The 19,834-nt window shown below is 36.1% G+C and overlaps 1 protein-coding gene across 4 annotated transcripts in view; it reads right to left on the bottom strand.

Moving 5' to 3' along the window:
* Window positions 1-19,834, bottom strand: part of SUGCT (succinyl-CoA:glutarate-CoA transferase) — a 348,860-nt gene that overhangs the window by 304,647 nt on the left and 24,379 nt on the right. For all 4 annotated transcript variants that reach the window (XM_048297399.1, XM_048297381.1, XM_048297389.1 and 1 more), the window contains exon 7: window positions 3,411-3,502. In XM_048297399.1, coding sequence (XP_048153356.1) covers window positions 3,411-3,502 — 92 coding nt within the window. The remainder of the gene's footprint in view (window positions 1-3,410; window positions 3,503-19,834) is intronic.

Raw genomic sequence — 19,834 nt, 5'->3', positions numbered from 1 at the left:
TACTTCAAATACTGAAGACCACATGTAATAATCCACTAGGAGATGGAAGGGGATTTGTAACTAAACTGGGGTTTATTTAACTAATTTCAAGTTATTGCCTTGATGAGTCAGAAATTTTCATCAAAGGGATATTCATCTGGCACTGATATATCTGAATATATTAAGTAAGAGCTTTCTGTTCATCAAATATGAAAGTTGAAAGTGATGTTTAACCAGGAAATATCTATAAATTATGTCATCCAGGACAATAAACGTGTCATCAGTGCAAACTTTGTCCTTTAGCATATTTTAATTTATATAAAGAAAACCTGAATGTGTCCTGAAGCAACTACTTTAATTCAAAATGGGTTTGTGTTAGCAATTTACACAAAACAGATTACCCTCATAAACACATTAGAATTTCAAATTCCACAGGTGTGATACACTTCTAATACAGAAGTAATCAAGTACATGTGTAAGAGCTTGAATTCCATGCAGGTTTCTTTACACAAAAAGATGATTTAAAGACACTATTCTACTGTGTTTGGGTTTGTACAATCAGCAAAAACAACACTAGCACAAATGCAGTTGTTTGTGCCAATAATTTTGCAATATTGCAGAAGTTGTAGCTTGATTTCAAGGTTCAGACTATCACTCAGAAGCATTTCAAAGTTATTACCATTAAGTGATACCAGGAAAAAAGAAAGTAAAAAGAAAGCTGTTCTTTTTTTTTTTTTTTTATAGGCAGAAATATATACTGCTTTTGGATCTATACATTTTTGAGTATGTCAGATACAGGACAAAATTTCACCCTATTATTAAAATGCTTTCTAAGGAGCTGTAAATATGTATGCCTCGATATAAATATGTATACCTCAACATTAAGCACCTCAGTCAGGTATGTAGATGCTTTGTTGCTGCTGCACAGATTCATTATAATTTGTCTGCTGCATCAGCTGATGCCTCTAAGATCATCCTGCAAGAACATTCAATGGTTTGTTTACCAAAGGGACGTTTCCAAAGAGCACTGTTGCACTGATGTTATGCTGATTTATCTATAGCTACTGCAATTAAATATAAAACCAACACCACCTGTTATAACTTTTCCTTTTTTTTTTTTTTTCATTTCCAGTTCATAAGAGTGGCCTTTTTTATTTTATTCTAAAAAATAAATCAGACCCTAGTCTACCCATTCAAATTATTACTTTTAGCACATTAATTCCATGTTATCTGGTCAATAAATAATTTAAGCTTTATTTTAAAAAAAACAGCATGAAAGAGTAAGATTCTTTTTTCTTCTTTAGCCACTTTTCTACATGTTGACTGAAACAAGGTTTTCTACTTTTGTTCAGACTTAGTTTTGTGAAATTTTAAACACAATTCAGTCACACAAACATAAATGTAAGAAAAACATGGAAGATTTTACTATTAATAATACTTTGCTATTTTAAAGTAACTTTCAAACAAGCATATTATATGATTTTACAGCCACTTGGGTAAGTTTTCACTACAACAACAAAAAGCACATTTGTTTCTTTGGAGTCATTGACTACTTAAGTCTTTGAAACAAAACTGTCCCTCTATACATCAAAAAATGGTTTTGAGAAACTGAGGAAATACTATATAAACAACTTCAAATAAAGAAAAATAAGCAAATTTTAGCATGTTTATTTTGATCATGCAAAAGAGTGACTAAGTTTGAATGAATTGTTAGAAGCCCCTACAGACAAAGCTGTTACTCACAATGACTAAATTATTTCTATGATTACATTGCTTCAAGTCTTGGTAAGGTGATGTGAACATCTGGTTTTCCAGGGTAGATCTTAACACAATCTTTTAATAAAATCCATCTTCATAGCAGCCATTGAGAACTATTACTTTCATAATATAACTTGCATGCAATTATTCACTGTAACTGTTATTTATTCTGGCATTCACATATCACTGAAAAGCTGTACAAGAGTCCAGCATTTTTCAATTTTTCAATATACTTTCCTTTATTCATGTTGTACTAACAACATTTGCCCCTTTCTAACAGTCTTTATACCCTTTTAATTTTGTTTGGTATATTTTGAGGTGTGCGTGAAGTTTCTGGCATTGTATTGGAAGTGTTAACCTCCATTCTACATGACAAGACACAATGCAAGATTTACTTAGACTGTAGTTACTATGACCAGTCATTGCTTAGAACATATGTGCATTATGTATTTGAAGGGAAGTGCCTGTACAGACTGCACTCAATTCCATGTCTTCTCATGTTCTGAGATGTGACATACTGTAAGTATGTACCAAAAACAAAAAAGAAATTGACAGTCTCAGGACACTAGGCACAAGATGTTTCTGCTTACTCAGTCAAAAAATGCTTGATTTTGTTTTTTCTCACTAATAAAAAGGACAACTCTGGTAACAATAGCTGCCAGAAGTACAAACTTCTGATGTTTGCCATTGTTTTCAATAGAAAACAAGTCTATTGGCAGAATATCAACCCTACAATAGAGTTGTGTCCAGATCATGTGTGGTTAGCTTTCAGCAACCTACTCAAACATGAATATCTGGCACTAAGTACAGAAACTTTATTAATTCCTTGTTTATCCAGAGCATGCAAGTATCGTACTCGCAAGATCTGCAGCACTGCTTCCAGAGTATCAGGAGCACCACCACAGAACAGTATCTAGCATTTATAATGCATAGAACAGACTTGCAACACTACCTCACTTAAGAAGGGACATTTGGGGACCAGATTCCCTGCATCTGTAGGTGATTCAAGACAGCTTGATTAAATGCTTATTTGACCAGCATTTTTCTGAGGTGAAGACACACGTTCTGTGTACCTCTAGAATCCAGATACTAAACTACTGTTATGCTTCCTGCACTGCCACAACTACCACAGATCTTGGGCATCAGTGGGAATAGCAGCACACAAAGCTTTTCTAGAAATGCATGGCATTTCTCTGCCTATTTGCAGGCAGAATGATTGAAAAACACCCAGCTTTGGTCAGAGTTATCTAGATAGCTTCACAACTCCCTCTTTTAAAAAGGGAATATCAATATCCAAACATCAGTGAGACTTTACACACATAGGTATGGTTCCATCATCCAGCTGTCAAAAATGTGTCTACTACAGCTCTTGAAGTGACTGCAGGTGGCTGTTAACAGGTTAGCATACATTGTCAATTTATTCACTGGAGATTTAGGATCTTTCTTTTTTTCTTTAATTTTCTGTTTCTTGAGCATTTTTCTTTACCTGGAGTGAGATACCTGAAGTATATAAGCACTATTATTTTCTTAGATTCCCAGAGATAAGACCTCTTATTGGACTCAGGAGGGTTTGTATAACAGATATGTTAGCATAGGCTGACTTGTTCCATGCAGCAGCCAGTTTTGATATATGGCACAAAGAGTCTATGAAATTTGTAAGTTGTGCACTATACCTCATGCCCTGTGATATGCATGAGACCAGAAACAGCAGCTGCAATGGAGTCATATCCACCTCTCTGAACGACTGGACCAGTCTGACCATAACCTAAAAGAGAAACAGAACAATTAGTAATTCAATCAATGACAATATAAACTGTTATTTCTCCTCAGTTTTGGTTAACAAGCTGTCCAGGTTTTCCAGCCAATGAATGCTATTGAATTCTATTTATTCCTGCACATTTTTAAGAGTAAAGTTGGATTTAGACTCTGTGGGTTGAGGATGTGTTTGATCTTAATTCTAGACAGATTTGTACCCTGCTATGTTTCATTCCTTTCAGATAAAATTGCCTTTTTAATTCACTGTGTCAGCTGAGGTTGGACTCAGATGTTATCTCAGAGAATCTATGGTATCTCTACAGTCCTACAATTGCTGTCCAACAGAGCCCATCTTGCCTGTGTTATCTCCACTCTGCCATGAGGATACCTTGAATACCCAAACAATACTAAAATCATGACACTATGGTTTAGACACTTGAGTTGTTCCCCCCTCATTTCTGTTACTTTATTCCACATCTAACAGAGCTACCTTCAAAACAAAACATTGTTTACAAGAGATGGCAAGGCTTTAGCAAGTATGTACAATCTGTTTGCCAAGAGTTACCACCAATGAAATTCAACATACTGAGAATTTTTACAGAACTACGTAAATACAGTTTTGTTCATTCATAGAATTAACTTAAAATAAACAGCTGTAGCCAGAAGGATGCTGTCTTACTTTTCTTTGCTATAGTCATCATGTTCTTCTAACAACAACCACAAAATTTTCCAATTGAGGAGGTCTTGCACCAGCAGCTGTGGAGGTCACTGGAACCAGTGACCACCATCACAGAGGGTAGAAGTCAACAGGGAAGGAGCAACATATTTGATTGATGGTTTCTATTAGTTCTAACGATGGCAGACTCCTCAAAATTCAGATTTAAGCACTTGTCCTTCTCAAAGAGGAAGCACATTCTAAGCTATTCTCGTGCTTTCTTTTCAGATATCTCTAAGAGAAATCCCTTGATTACAGGAGCAATTGGGAGATACTTTTCACAGACAAGATTCCTAATTTAACTGTAGTTTTAAAGCAACATTTATGTTTTATTCTTACCTGTGAGGACAGTATTAGAATTACATTATATCAACATATACTGCAAGATAACAATTCCTAGATTCCTAGAATCTCCTAGATTTCTTTTTGTTATTCTCCTGGAATAATCTTCTCTATATACAGACAGTCCTATACTGTCTATATTCAGTAGACATGGCAGTATAAACATTGGCTTTGTGAATTAAAGCGGACAATTAAAAATCATTTTTCATTAAGGTAATCTACCTCAGTTCCTCCACTTGGACTGATGCTGTTAGGTGCATAATCCATAAATTACTCTCAATGTATAGTGCAAGAGAATTATGATCACTGCAAACTGGAGTTAAAGCACATTGTTACTCCAATTGATAATTCATACCAAGCAAAACAATATCCACTTACCACACAGATTTCCTCATTATACCACAAACTATCTCAATTGCCTGATCTTTTTCTGGCAACATGAGATCCACGTTGTGAAAAGCTATGGGGGAACTCAACTTCTACACTCAGTGTCACAGAGAATATCAGAATACTACAGCCAACCCAATGACTTTATCAATGTAGCCTCAAAACAAACCTTTTCCAAGAAAAATGTCAACACTTTTCTTATGATCAAATTTGTGTCACTACTCACAAGAGATGAAAAAATCTACCAGTTTACCCAGCTTTACTCAAAATCTGACAGCAGCTGACTTTGAGGTCCCAAAGAAACTTGTGGCATTTCCTTTCACATTTACACTCTTAAGTTTGCAGCAAAGAACAGTGTATTCAAATATGAGAGGACTAGCAAATAAAATATGCTGGATCCACCCAAAAATGTTCCAAAGAGCTCTAACTAGGCATATACCATTATCTCATTGGAATGAACTGTAGAATTAAAACCAGTTAAGTGTGTGAGGCCACTTCAAAAACAAAATCTTGCTCAATAAAAAAAGTACTCAAAACAACTTTAATTGAATAGTGAAAAGCATATTGAAATAAGTGAGAAACTACGTACTGGCCTCAATTATTAACAAAGAAAAGACATCTCAACATATCTACTCACACAAATGTTTTCATAAACAGCAAACATCTAAAAGTTAAACATTTCGTATGTAGACAGAATGACTATACAATGCTTTGCAATGCTCTTCTGGTAAGGACAAGCATCCATCCCTCAAACACTGAACTCAGGAAAGGTGACAAGCAATCAAACCTTCATTTTTCTAGAGGAGTTTCCAAAAAAAAAATTTTTAACTCCTTTTCACACATTATAACAGCCAGGTTTCAAAATAAAAGCTATTATTTAATGGCTTTCTGGTTAAAATTAGAACTTCTATGGAGTGTTTAATTAGTCTTCATAGTTCACAATAGATTAAAAAGAAAAAAATACATAATTCTGCTTTGGATCTGAATTCTAGGTGGACAACGCTAGTGTGGGGACAAAATCTGTTGTCACTGGAAATGGTTTGCCCCAGAAACTATGGATATACAAGATTCCTACAGGAAAAAGTAGAGTTAAGCGAGAAATAGCTATTGCTAAAAATGAAAGATCTCATAATCCAGACAAAAATCAAAGGCTGAACATTATTATTCTGGTAAACAACACAGGTCAATGGAGCAACCCAGTGCAGATGTTTTAGAAATAACGATGAACATAAACACAAAAAGCTTGAAGAAGAGTCCAAAATTACATTCAGAAAATATTCAGCCTGATACCCAGATTTTACAGTAACTGTAATATATACACATACATACATATGTACATACATATATAAATATATAAAATAACTCCTTAAAGATAAAAATGCCACCTAAAGCTTATGTTTGTCCAAATACCCTGTGTTCTCTCATAATTCAGTATGAAAAGTGTAGATTTGCAATTACACCCTCAAACCTAAATATAGGTTCCCATTAAACAAAATGTAGTTAGTGGTTTAAAGTTCAGATACAATGGAAAATACTTTAGGGTAAAAAGATAATCCCGTCTGAATAGAGAGAGAATAGATTTAACAGTGATGGTCTCAGAAGGTAAGATAAGGCAACTGATTACACACACTCCTGCTCCCCTTTAGTGGAGTTTATCACCACAACCTACAGTCAATATTCAAATAGTCTCTACCAGTAAAGAATTTATTTTAGATCCTTAAGTCCAATGAATGTATTTTTATTTTGGGGAATATATTTCAGAGAGACAAAAGAATTTTAAATTTAATTTAATAAAACTAAGTGTTTTATAAATCATTTCAGCTTGACAGGCAGCTGCCTAGATTCTAAATCTTATGTAAAGCTTTAGATTTGTGTAAAACAGAATCTGCAGGGAACAAAAGAAAGTTGCACCACACTAAACCCTTATTCAACTCCCAAAATCCCCATTCTATACCTTGCAGTAGGAAGACATGGTTTCTTCTGATACCTGTCACAACCTCATGTGTCTAGAATTCAAAATCATTGCAGTATGAGCCGGTGTTCTCTACCGCAAAATGTACAATCAAACTGAGTACAAGACAATAACCCCCAGTTAGGTCTCCAAGTGCTTCCTAAAAATTGTCATTGTCAAACCATTATTTAATCTGCGGAGCAAGCTTTTGAAATTGCCAGAAACAGAGAATAACACAGAATCATAGAATGGGTGGGGTTGGATGGGACCACAGTGGGTCATCTTGTTCAACGTCCCTGCTTAAGCAGGGTCATCCAACAGCATGTGGCACAGGATTGTGTCCAGATGGCTCTTGAATATCTGCAGTGAGGGAGACTCAACACCCTTTCTGGGCAATTTTTTCCAGTGCTTGGTTACCAGCACAGTAAAGAACTTGTTCCTCATATTCAGAGGGAACTGCCTGTGTATCAATTTCTTCCCATTGCCTCTTGCCCTGTTGCTTGGCACCATCAAGAGCCTGGCTCCATCTTCTCGGCACCCCCTTCAGGTGCTTAGAGACATTGATGAAGTCCCCTCTCAGTTGTCTCTTCTCCAGGCTGAACAGGCCCAGCTCTCTCAGCCTGTCCTCGTAAGAGAGAGGTTCCAGTCCTTTAATCACCTCCATAGCCATCCAATGGGCCCACTCCAGGAGCTCCATGTCACTCTTTTGCTGAGGAGCCCAGAACTGGACACAGCACTCCAGATGTGGCCTCACCAGGGCTGAGTAGAGGGGCAGGATCACCTCTCTCCATGTGCTGGCAATGCTCTTCCTAAAGCACCTGAGGATACCATTGGCCTTCTTGGCCACAAGGGCTCACTGCTGGCTCATGGGCAGCTTGCTGTCCACCAGGACCCACAGGTCCTTCCCCACAGAGCTGCTTTCCAGCAGTTTGGCCTCCAGCCTGTACTGGTGCAGGGGATTATTCTTCCCCAGGCACAGGGCCCTGCAATTGCCTTTGTTGAACTTCAGGCAATGCTTTCTGCCCATCTCTCAGTCTTCCAGTTCTTCTCTCCCATCTCTCTCAAGGCCCTTTTGAAGACCATTTTGAAGGCCTCGGGGGTATCAGCCACTACTCCCAGCTTTGTGTCACCGGTGAACTTGCTGAGGAGGCATCTGCCCCTTCACCCAAGTCACTGATGAACAAGTTAAATGATACTGGGCCAAGTACTGAACTTTGGGGACACCACAAGTGACAGGCCTCCAGCTAGCCCTGTGCCACTGATTACAACCACTAAAGGACTATTTGCTTATTCAGCACAGTCACACCTAAATCTTCCTGTTCTGACCCTGCAGCCAAGTCTATCTTCTATATAAGAAAGTGTAGAAACCTTTACTCTTTGAAGCTTTTTGTGAGCAAGAAAAATTAACCAGGTATGAGAAGTATGAAAGAACTGGCCCTGGCTACTTTCTGTCAGCTTAAGGGAAACATGGGCCTTTATTGAAGGCATTTACAAAGCAAATGCCACAGCTTTCCACCAGCAATCCTGCATCCTTAGCTCAAATAAGAATGAAGAAAGAGACTTTAGCCACTTGGAAAGTTCTGAAAAACAGAGGATGATAAATGAGCCAATAAAGATAAACTTGCATCTGAAAAGTTTTAAAGAATTTTCTTAACCAAGATCTCCACAATCACTCTTTGTTATTCTGCAGCATAACAGAATGTATGAATATTCAAAATGAGACATGCTTAATGTGACAAAAAAATTGATATCTCTCTGTTCCTGCATCCACTGTTCTTCAAATATTTGGATAAATATGACAATTAAAGTTTTATAAAATAAGGTGGCTAATATGTAACAATGCAGCTCACATCTGTTCTAAAAAGTCTCCAGCTGTTTGATGGCCAAACCTTTGATATGGAGCAACAAGAGAAGACTTAAGGTACCTAAAAATACTTATCTAGTAAACCTGAAAAATAATCATGTCAAGATAAACAGTAAATTATAATAGCACTAAGATACTCATTACTGGCTGGGGGCATTACAGAAGTAACTTTCTGCAAGACACTAATTGCAGCTGACTGAAGATCCATTTGGTAAAATGAATTGGAGCATATAAACTTCCTGTGAATATTGGCAATATATACACATTCCAATTAAATCTAAGAGTGCTGCTATTATCTGATTAAATTATATTGGTATTAATACACCACAATTCCTGACAAGTGGAAAGACTAGAAGTATTTCTCCCAGATTTTTCTAGTTAAATAAGACACACAAAAAAAACCAAAAAAAGCAAAAAGACATTCTTCAATGGGAAATAAATCTTAGCTGCTTCTCTAGGGTTGGTGTGACATTCCTCCGTGACAAAAGGGGGCTAATTCTTCTGAAACATGGAAGTTACTTCTAACACAACAAATCTTATAGTTCTGGGCTTAGTGTGCAGGAGCCATGTGATGGCACTCAAGGTTTGGAAAATAGCACAGGAAAAATTATAATATTTTCAGGCATCATATGGGACAAAAGTTTGGGGAAAAAAATAACATGTCATAACAAACTACTGGCAGTTTATCCACTTTAAAATGGTCAATATATTTATCACATAAGAGAGTCATAATTTGCTTTACAATCCGCTCTAAGTGATTCTGTTCTGAGACACAGAAAATAAATATTATGAAGTAAGAAAGGTCAGGCTGAAGATTACGAAGAAAGTAATAGCAGTAAAAGTTGCTGGACTGCACAAAAGTGTTATTACCCAAACTTCCAAATGCTCAAAAATGTCAAACTAAATTTAAAAATGCTAGTAAAGAAAACCTCAACCCAAATCTGTTTCCAGAAAGAAGTCTGTTAGAAAAACAGACTAATGTGGCCTTACTGGTTTAGCTTTCTAATACCATGTCAGCTACAACATAGCTTTATTTCATTTTTGCCAGATGACAGTGGGATTTTTAGATACATTTATGTCAGACATTCTTCATAAATTTTAAGAAAGCAGACAAACCAAGTAAACAACTTTGTCCCAGACAAAGTTTCATGTGTCTGTAGATTCTATGCTATTCCAAGATGTATACTGAACACACATTTAGACACCCCATTTCCTTGCCTAGGAGTTACTGATGATATGACAACAGAATTCCTAACGTGTATAAAAAACAACTCATTTTGGCTAGGAGCTGCCTGAAAGCATCTGGGATAAACAGGCACTAATATGTTGCAATACCATCACTTTAAGGACAATTAATCTAAAAGAAGTATTTTTACGTAAGTTAGTTTAGATTCATTTGGGATTTTTATGAAGATTAACAAAAATGTTTCTACATTTCTCAGCTTGTTGTACATTTGATTTGTATTTCATGAAATTTAACAGCCCAGGATAGTATGTCACAAACAGTTTGCACCTTCAAAAAAACAACTGAGAAAGAAGTAAATCTCACAAAATTACTAAAAGTACAGAAACTGGAAAGATGGAATGAAAATTCATTCAACGCCTGAAATTGCTACTCTCGCTTTTTCAATACAGTGTACTTTCAAGTTAATGATGGCCTCATAATTAAATCTACAGGACAGCCTGAGTATGACTTTCTGTGTCATAAAAAGAAAGGTCAGCATTTCTCATTATGACCTGTGTTCAAAATATTTGTATCACATGCTAGAGAAAACCAAAAGCCATAATTTCTGCACTTCTTCATGATTTGATAGCATGATAAAACTTTATAAGGTCAAATATAAAACACATTATACTGAAAGGACAGGAAAAACCAACATGGAGACATGTTGTCAACACAGACCAATTCCCTGTAGTTCAATTCCCACATGACAAATGACATTACAAAGTCAGGCTGTATAGGATATTCTGAGCAAAACATAGAAAAATATGTTCAACATAGACATTTCTACAAATACGAACTAAACATTGTCACAAATTCAATCCAGAGATAGATGGCTATCCCTGCTGAATAACAAATTAATGAAAAACACCTTTTAGCTTGTTCTAGTGCCAAAAGAAAATATTCAATTAAAGACAGCTTACATCTTTACTTAATAAAGATTAATGAAACAAGCAGAAGAACACAAGCAATTCTCTGCGATGACAAAAGCCAAAGTCTAACAGACGCATTATATGAAACTTTGCAGTGTCAGAGCTGCCAAATGTGTTAGCAAAACGAGTAATGACTTTTGGAAAATGCTTGCCATGTGTTGGTCAGAAGGAAAGGAAGTACAACTTCCTGAATAGGCAGGCTTACAGGAGATCAGAACAGATACAAGAAAGGTGAAGTCAGAGCAAACTGTCAAGAGAGATGAAAGGATATTAAAAAAAAAATAAGCCTTAGGTCAGCAAGCATAAAATCTGACCAATCTGATAAAAACATTTCATTTCCCAATTGATGATTTCAAATGTGTACAATATTTATTGCTTTTACACATGTCGATTTAGACATTCTAACCCTGTCTTTTGAACAAAATCAGGTGTTATAAGGTGGAAAGCAAAGATAAAACAAAATTGTTAAATCAAATACAAAATTCTATGCTAAGGTTTAGCTGCTGAAAGACTAGAAGAGGACAAACAATAGCCTCTGCCAGTTGTGCAGCTCCATTCAATTTCCATGTGATCTGGGTACCCAGCCTCACACAACTACTCTTAAAGCACCAACCACATTTCTAGGACACAGCCACAGACCATTTCAAACAACACAAGCTTGGTTTTCAAAAGGCTTTTAATCAGGCCTGCAAACTTCTAGGCCATATTTTCTAGCTTTATAACATGACAAATATAAGTTACAAGAAAGCAGTCCTTCCCTCCATAGCTCAAACTGTAATTACTCAGGAGAAGTTGCTATCACTTTCTTTTGCAAAATCAGCAAAAGTTTAACTTGTCACTCTCTGAATTTCAAGGCAGAAGCAGCTTCCCAGTCTAAGTGGGGTCACTCTTCTACATGATCTAAGAAATGAAATGTGTCATGGCAACCATTTTCCAAAAAAAAAAAAAAAAATCAATTAAAAGCTTTTAGATGACACTGAGATTAGGTACTCAAACTTTATTCCCCACCTTAAAGGAGGCTGATAAATACCCAAATTCCCCATCGCTGTTTTGGGTTTACACAAATATTTCCAGCTGAACACTCTTAAAAATAACGACTCACTCCTTGTTCCATGCTTGGTACAGATACAGCTGATCTTAGGACTACAAATATTTATATAGTGAAAGCTAATACTAAAATAGTGAAGTCAATTACTCACAGCAGTGTAGCAATGGCATTTCCCCAGAACATCCAGGCTGCAAAACTTGCACAGAAATTAGTTAAATACTGAGGCAAGCTGTCTATCCTACCCTCTGTGTGTCCTCATCTACTTTGCTAGAATTGTTCTACCAATCCAACTCTGCCACACTATTACTACTAAGGTAAGGGAGCAAATATTTGTGAGAAATATCTGGCTAATCTGGAAATCAGTCAAGAGTCAACAGAAAGACACCAGACTTCAGCTCAACAGATATTAATAATCTTGCTACTTCTAATAGTGAAAAAAATCATGTAAAATTAAGAAGTACATGCAAAATGTATTTTCTATTAATATTTATGGTACTATGGCCAAGCAGTGTCGTGCCAGGATAGCCTCAGAGAATTCTTCTGAAAAGGACATGATTATCTATGACCCCATGACAGAAATGTTAAGTAATTACTTAATTACATAATTATTTCTCATCTGAAACAGATGATGTGCATTCTAAAGTCAATATTACCTAAACAAACATCCATTTTTTGCGACTATACATAGTTACATTGACAGACAAATATGTGCAGCAGTGTCCAGTGAAGGAGCTGACCTTGACCAAGCACTTCCCCTCGGGGTTGCAGGTCCGTGGCTGAGAATGCATACTATGACCCTGACTTCTCCCTCTAAGATAAAATACATAGTCCCTCGGGCAGAAGTTGGAAAAGCATATCAAATAAACTCAAAATCAGTATGTAATTGTTTTTTAAACTTTCCAAACATTTCTCAAACATTTTCAAAACAAACCTATAAAGTTTAATTCCCAAAGAGGATTAAGTCATATGGAATGCAACATATTCTTAGAATTCCAGGCTGTCATTTCAACCCTTTCAATAACTTCAGTGATAATTTTTGAGCCTGATTTTAGTTTTCTTTAGTCTATACACACAAAATACGTAAACAGAAGAGATATGATAAGATACATGGTCTGGAAGTAAAGATATTTACACTTTTCAGTTTTAATCTTAAGTTCAATTCATTAACAAATTAATTCCCATATATTTTAAGATCGTTAATTTGACAGAAATAAAAGAAACTGACAATCATATACTATATGTTCTGAGCAGGTACATTATATATAGCACCCCTTATTATTGTACAAAGAATGTAGTTTTATATGAATAAGCACCTTAAGTTGCAGTTCCATAAAATAATTTTGAAAGATGTAGTCTTGTAAAAGAGGCTACAAAATTTTGGCCTCCTATCTTCCTCTTGAAATGGTGGTCAGGTCACTGTAAGACATGATCACAATGGTACTAATTACCCCATCCTGACTTTGCGATACCCACAAGAACTCTACTCCTGGAAAAGAAAGCTATCCTCTCTGTTAGAAAGCTTTTCTAAGTGTTTAATAGGAATCTTTTTTTGCAGAAATATAAATAGTTGCTTCTTTTCCTATGTATAACAGATTATTCTTTTCTCTTTACAAGACCTTTTACTTACAAGAAGACAGTTATCCACAAACCTATTCTCATTACACCCTTACTTCACAGTAACGTTCACTACTTCCTATGTCAAAGTTTTCTCTGCAAGACAACTTGCAAATCAATGGGTTTCAGCTGTTAGCATAAACACTGGCATACAGAATGCTTTTAACGATCAGGTACATGGAAAAGTGTCAGATACTGCCACCATTTTGGTTTCTAAAAATGACAAAAACCAGGCTATTTTTCAATAGTTTGTCTTCTACGCCCAAAACTGTTTTCTTTCTGTTTGCTAGCTACTGACAGTGTTTTATTTTGTAACGGTATTCTAAAAACACAAGTAATGAAAACCATATGCTTACTGGGAAACATTTTCAGGTCAACAGCAGCTACTTACAGTCTTCCTAAAAATCTAACAACACCCACAGACAGTACTGTGAAAGGGAACAACAAAGACACTGGATCTTTTCACCATTTTAATTAGTTATACTTGTTTCTTTGGTGAAATCACAAAACCTCACCATTTGAAGCAATGAAACAAACCAAACAAAGAAAAACTCCTGCAACCTTCATGAAATCCATCAGGCAAGGAAAAAAGATTAATGAAACAAGATAAAGCAAATAAGAATGCTATTAGACAGGAGATTCCCCAAAACATAATTCATTTGGAAACAAGCAGAGAAATCTTTAGTAATAACAAACAAAATATTGCATGATCTTTTCTTGTGTCTTCTTTTTAAACTATTACAACTCAAACACAATAAATACTGCTATACAAAAGCGTGCTGCATGGCTTCTGAAGATGCCTAAAGTCTTCCAGCTTTACTTCTGTTAACTTAGCTAGGCACCAGTCCAAGCATTATAGCTACTGAAAAATAAACTTTAAACCATCAGTAAGTGTCTTCACAGTTGTACTGTGCTGTTCATATCCAGGATTTTTAGTGTCTAATATGGTTTCATTCACTGTAAATGAACCCAATGTTAAATCTTAAACTCCCAGGCTCTCTGTCTGATATGGTATTCTTCATTAGGACAGTCCAAAATTCTGAAGTTTTCTATTTTATACAAAATACTGCTACTTAGATGGAAGAACAAGAAATAGAGTGAGAAGGCATAAGAAAAACATTACTTTCATGCACTGCTGAAAGTCAATACTTAATTTTAAAGCAAGGAGGGATTATGACTGGTTCATTAAACTTTGTATATGCTTCATATTGAACAAAGAATGGGAACACAGTGTTTCAGAATAGCACTCATTTTCAACTGTTTCTTGTTCCTAAACTCACAGTACTTTGGACATTCAGGCTATGTGTGACTGAAAAAATAATAGTGGAAAAAACAGCTAAGCCCTCCAGCTATGCTAAATGTCAGTGCAAAAGGGTAGCTCAACCATTTACAGGAAAAAAATTTATGCACTCTAGCTGCTGCTGGTGTGTTGATGACAGAAGCAGCAAAAAGTCAAAGACTTAGTGTCACTCAGCTAAAACGCCCACCTTCCTGAAGGTATCCAGCAGATCTGATTCCTGCAAGGATATCAATCCAACAGAAAAGGGATTCTCTCAGCTCCCATATGTTTCCCAGTAACCCTTTTTTCAACGTGCCACCTCTCAGCCTCCATCCTTTTCATACTTGTTTGTGTTACTGATACACTTTGAAAGTTTGGTCTGTGTCAATGCCAGAGCCCTTTAGTATTTTAGAAGTACTGGCAAAACCCTGCAAATATAGGGCAAATGCACCTTTCCAGACCAACTTGTACTTCATACTAAAATGCAAAACCATTTACAGAGAAACGTCTCCAAGCAGAACAATTTTACCAGAAAAAGAAAAGCTTTGTCAATATAATAATGTATTTGCTAATGGCTTCTGCCAAAACAACTAAACCAGTCAGTGTTAGCACCTCTTCACAATCTTGTCCAGCACAGCTGTACTGACAGAAGCAGTAGAGAAAAATATATAAACCAACCAGCAACAGGAATGTGCTTTAAGTAGGAAAATTAACCTTTGGTTCTGCATCTTGACACAGCACAACTACATTAATCCTGTAGAATGAGGTATCTTGAAGTTTGGTTTTATGGTAAAACACCCTAAAAATGCAGCTTTGTAATACTTATATTTCAGTCACTCTGGAACTGAATACCCATTTTTGTGTATAATACAGGTTAAAAAACATTGTTGCCATCACCACTAGAAAAGCGTAAACTCCAAACACAAGTCCATTTTGTTTTCCTCCAATAAGAGCTATGAAGCTTAATTGCTCTGCAACACACCTCAGTCAAAACTTGCTTGTTCACATTTTGCTCTGAAATCCCCTGGCAACTCATGTTGTCCAAAGGGGCTGTAAAAACATATTTAAAGGGGTTTAAGCATAGAGCAGCAGAGAAATATGAAAACAAATGGAGACTCACAGACCAGCTAGCTGCATATTCTGTGTCCAGAAACAAAGAAAGATAGATGACAATATGAAGAGGATAAGCTTAATACTACTCTTGAGTACTACCCCAGATGCCAATAGTTTGCAGCTGATAGTCTTCCTGATTAAGTAGATAAAGTTAATCAAAATTTCCCAAATCAACTTCTTAGGGGTAAGATACACAGAAAACCTTTACCATTTTCAGGCATTTTAGGTAAGCAGACACTTCAAACTTACCTAATCACAACATAAGCAAAAAAATAAACCAAAAAAAACCCTGAATATTTTAAAAAACATTACAATACTTTTAAAACACAGTGCCAAAAAATTCAAATCCTATGAATCAAGCTTTTAAAACATATGGTTCTTAATAAAAGTATGAAAAATATGTGAACAATAAAAGTAGAAGTAATTCAAAGTAGTCCCATTATTTGTCATCTGTTTGGAAGTCTGATTAGCAGTAGAGTCATTGTTTCCCAGTTTTCATCAGAATCATTGGGATTTTTTTTTCAGTAGAAGTAGAAATCAACACAAAATAACCCAACTCTTTTTTAAGAAAAAACACCAAATACGTTACTAATCCCAGTAAAGAGAAAAAATAACCCTGGGTCTAATAGACCTATTTAATGCTTTTCGGTTTTGTCTAGAAAAGCATGAGGTAAACACCTCCTTGCAGATGGACCACCTTTGATACAAAACAGACAACTGGAAAGATTTAGGAGATCTTCAAAAGCAGCAGAAATTAAGAACAAATTCTTTATACACCATCAGAAGGTGTTTGTGTTGCTGTGTTTCAGTAGAATAGTAATTGGCGCCATGAGCTAAGAATAAAAATTAAAAGCTCCCATTGGTCCTCCTCATTCAATTCTGAATAAAGCAGTCAACTCTGTGTCCTGGGTTGCAGTGTATTCCATTACCATCCTCATGAGCTGTTAAAATCAGGTGGGGCAGTGTTTCCTTGCCTCCTCCCTCCAGACTATCTTTCTGTTAATGGCCCATCAATGCCATGCCGCATGACTCAGAGATAACTCCCTCCGGACTATCTTCTGTTAATGAGCCTAATCAACACTTGGCCTCATGACTTATTACCCCACTGTGAGATGCTCCACCCAGAGGGAGGAACCAAGCATTCCATCCTGGATATAATCTGAGATTCTGAACACCAGAAACTACCCTTCCACTGGATTTCCAGAGGACAGGAGCTACACAGCCACCACTGGACTTTCTGAGGAAGAGCAGACCCTTTTTCTACAGGATCACCACTTCAGAGGACTGCAGCCACCATTCTACCAGACTATTACCACCACCCTGACTAACAGGGTGTCAGGTTGTATCTTGACTCTGTCAGTTTGAACCAGTGTTTTCTTTTAGTTTTTCCTTTTCTTTAATTTCCCCATTAAATTGTTATTCTGACTTGGTGCCTTCCACTGGTTTGTTTTCAAACTAGTACACTGTGGAAGGTTATAACAATATTTGCTTTATTTTATATATCAATAACATTACAACAATTAAGTTTCATGTGTTTAGGATTGCAGTTTATACTCCATATACTAAGTACTTCATCCTGGGAAGAAATACTGGCCACAAAGTACCAATCCTAAACCTGCAGACTATTTTGGAATGGGTCTTGTGCCAAGCACAAGGTTTGGGACTTCACAGGTTACTTTCTACAAGACAGAGTAAAGGAGGGACACAAAACTATCTAAACACTTACTGCCAAAATGAGGCAAGTCCTTAAACTATGATACTTAAGGGCAATTTTCAGAAGCATCAGCTATAGTACCACTGCACTTTAAATCAATGGATATCTATTTCCAGAATTTCCTTCCTAATGTTTTGCAGGTTCACAAGTTATCTTTTGATCCTAAAAAAGTAGTGAGAAGAAATCAACAGTACATACTACTATATCATGATAAATGGCTCAACCAGTTAGGCCACAAAAGCAATGCAGCTATAATACTTGAGGTCCAATTTACCAGGCTGGTTTAGAGAGCTCTTGTTTTTCTTTCTCCACAACACTATTAAGTGATGCAAATGTAGTCTGACTGGCCTCAAAGGTTGTCTTTTTTAGAGGAAAGAAGCTACATAAACAGATCAATGCAGTTCTCTCAGGGAATTTACCAGCAGAACTATGTACCACCTAAAACCTACACCGATACACCAATACACTGCTGTGGTGATTGATTCCTTTCTTAGAAACAAAAATTGTTTCTTCATTCACAGGAACAAGTGACTTCTTTTTTTTCTAAGTTGTAGTGAAAAAGTACTTTTTTGACATCATTGAAGTGGTATTTGGATATATACATTTCTGCCAATTAATTTCCACCCATAAGCAATCACTTTGCCTCTTCACACTGAAGTTTTCTAGTTTGATGGCTCAGCCAAAGGGAAAAATTGACACAATTTAAATACTCAAATGGCATGGGACTAGTTTTTCAGACCAAGGCACAAATCTATTTAGATGTCTACCAAGAAATCAGGCATCTTGAACTTATGAGAAAATACAAAACTCTACCTCTTCCACATTAAGGTTTTTTTTAAATATTAAATTGTAGGAATTCTGCTTGCAAACACTGTATAATACAAATAGAGATTAAAATTGTCTCATCAGTTTCTTTAGTTGCTTTATTCATATGGTGAAGGTGGGAAGAAAGGAATGATAGTTTGAACAACTGTTCTACTGCCTGGAAGCATAGGGGAACCAGCTCCTTGGCTTTGATTTACATCAAGCAAACTTTGTCATGACAATTAACTTCTTTATGAGGCTATGGCGTTACAATATTTAACACTTGTGCTATATAAGTTAAAACTGTTCCCAATTCTTGCAGAAATTCCTATTTAGAATTAATATAGTCTTAAAAGCTTCAGTCTATTTGCTCATATATTGATAGCCACCTCAGGTATCAGGGTAATTACACACGAGATGCATAATAAACTCTTAGAGCTCCTGCTGTATGCCATAAAGCCAGTTCTTTACTGCACAAGGAACCAGTTACCAATCTGCACAAATATGCAGTTTACACTGAGAATTACAAAGCAGCATATTGGTGCAGGGCAGAAAAGCACCAAAGTATTAAATATCTGTTTTTCATTTTGTATGCCGCACTTGTAGTCCCAATTACTTAAATCTCTGAAAACAGACACAATCTACTTCTCCAACTGTTAGGTCTGAACTTTTATTTTAATTCTATCTCCCAAAATTTTTCTTGAGATTTTCTTTTCTTAACACACCCATTCTTTGAATTCCAAGTAGCATTTTGGCTAATTCTATGCATTAAACAAAGGTTTTTTCATGCTTTCACATACTATAAGAATCTTCATTTAAGAACTGCTGTGTGAAAATGTACAGAATGCTTTAGGAAGAGATGGTTAGATGGCCAACCACAGTACTTCCTTCTGATCACAGCAGCGTCTTTTTTAAAGAAAAAACCTGATGTTCCAAGCTACCTTTCATATACAATGGTTTTTACTTATAGATTGTTCTTCTCTCAACTCTTTTCGGTTTTCCACATAGTTTTTGAAATGTGGTACCCAGAAGTAGACTTCACCTTTCAACCTTACCAGTGTGGAGCAGGGTAGAGAAACAGTCCTTTGGGCCATATTCATCTTTATATAATCCAGTATAACACTAGTCCTTCATCTAATGATATCATCACTGACTCATTCAACTTTGATCATTCCCCATCATTACAACCAAGTCTTCTGAGAACCCTTTTCTAACCCAGTGTTCCCCATACATACATACATATTTAGTATTAAAATTACTTTACTATTTTTGATTAAGCACAATACATTGTATTTGTTCCAATCTTTAAATCTACCCTTCCTCTTTCATTTATGTAAAAGGTTTGGTCAAGGTAATT

This window comes from Corvus hawaiiensis, chromosome 1, assembly GCF_020740725.1.
Source record: "Corvus hawaiiensis isolate bCorHaw1 chromosome 1, bCorHaw1.pri.cur, whole genome shotgun sequence".
NCBI lineage: Eukaryota > Metazoa > Chordata > Aves > Passeriformes > Corvidae > Corvus > Corvus hawaiiensis.
This window is presented reverse-complemented; position numbering and strand designations above follow the sequence as displayed.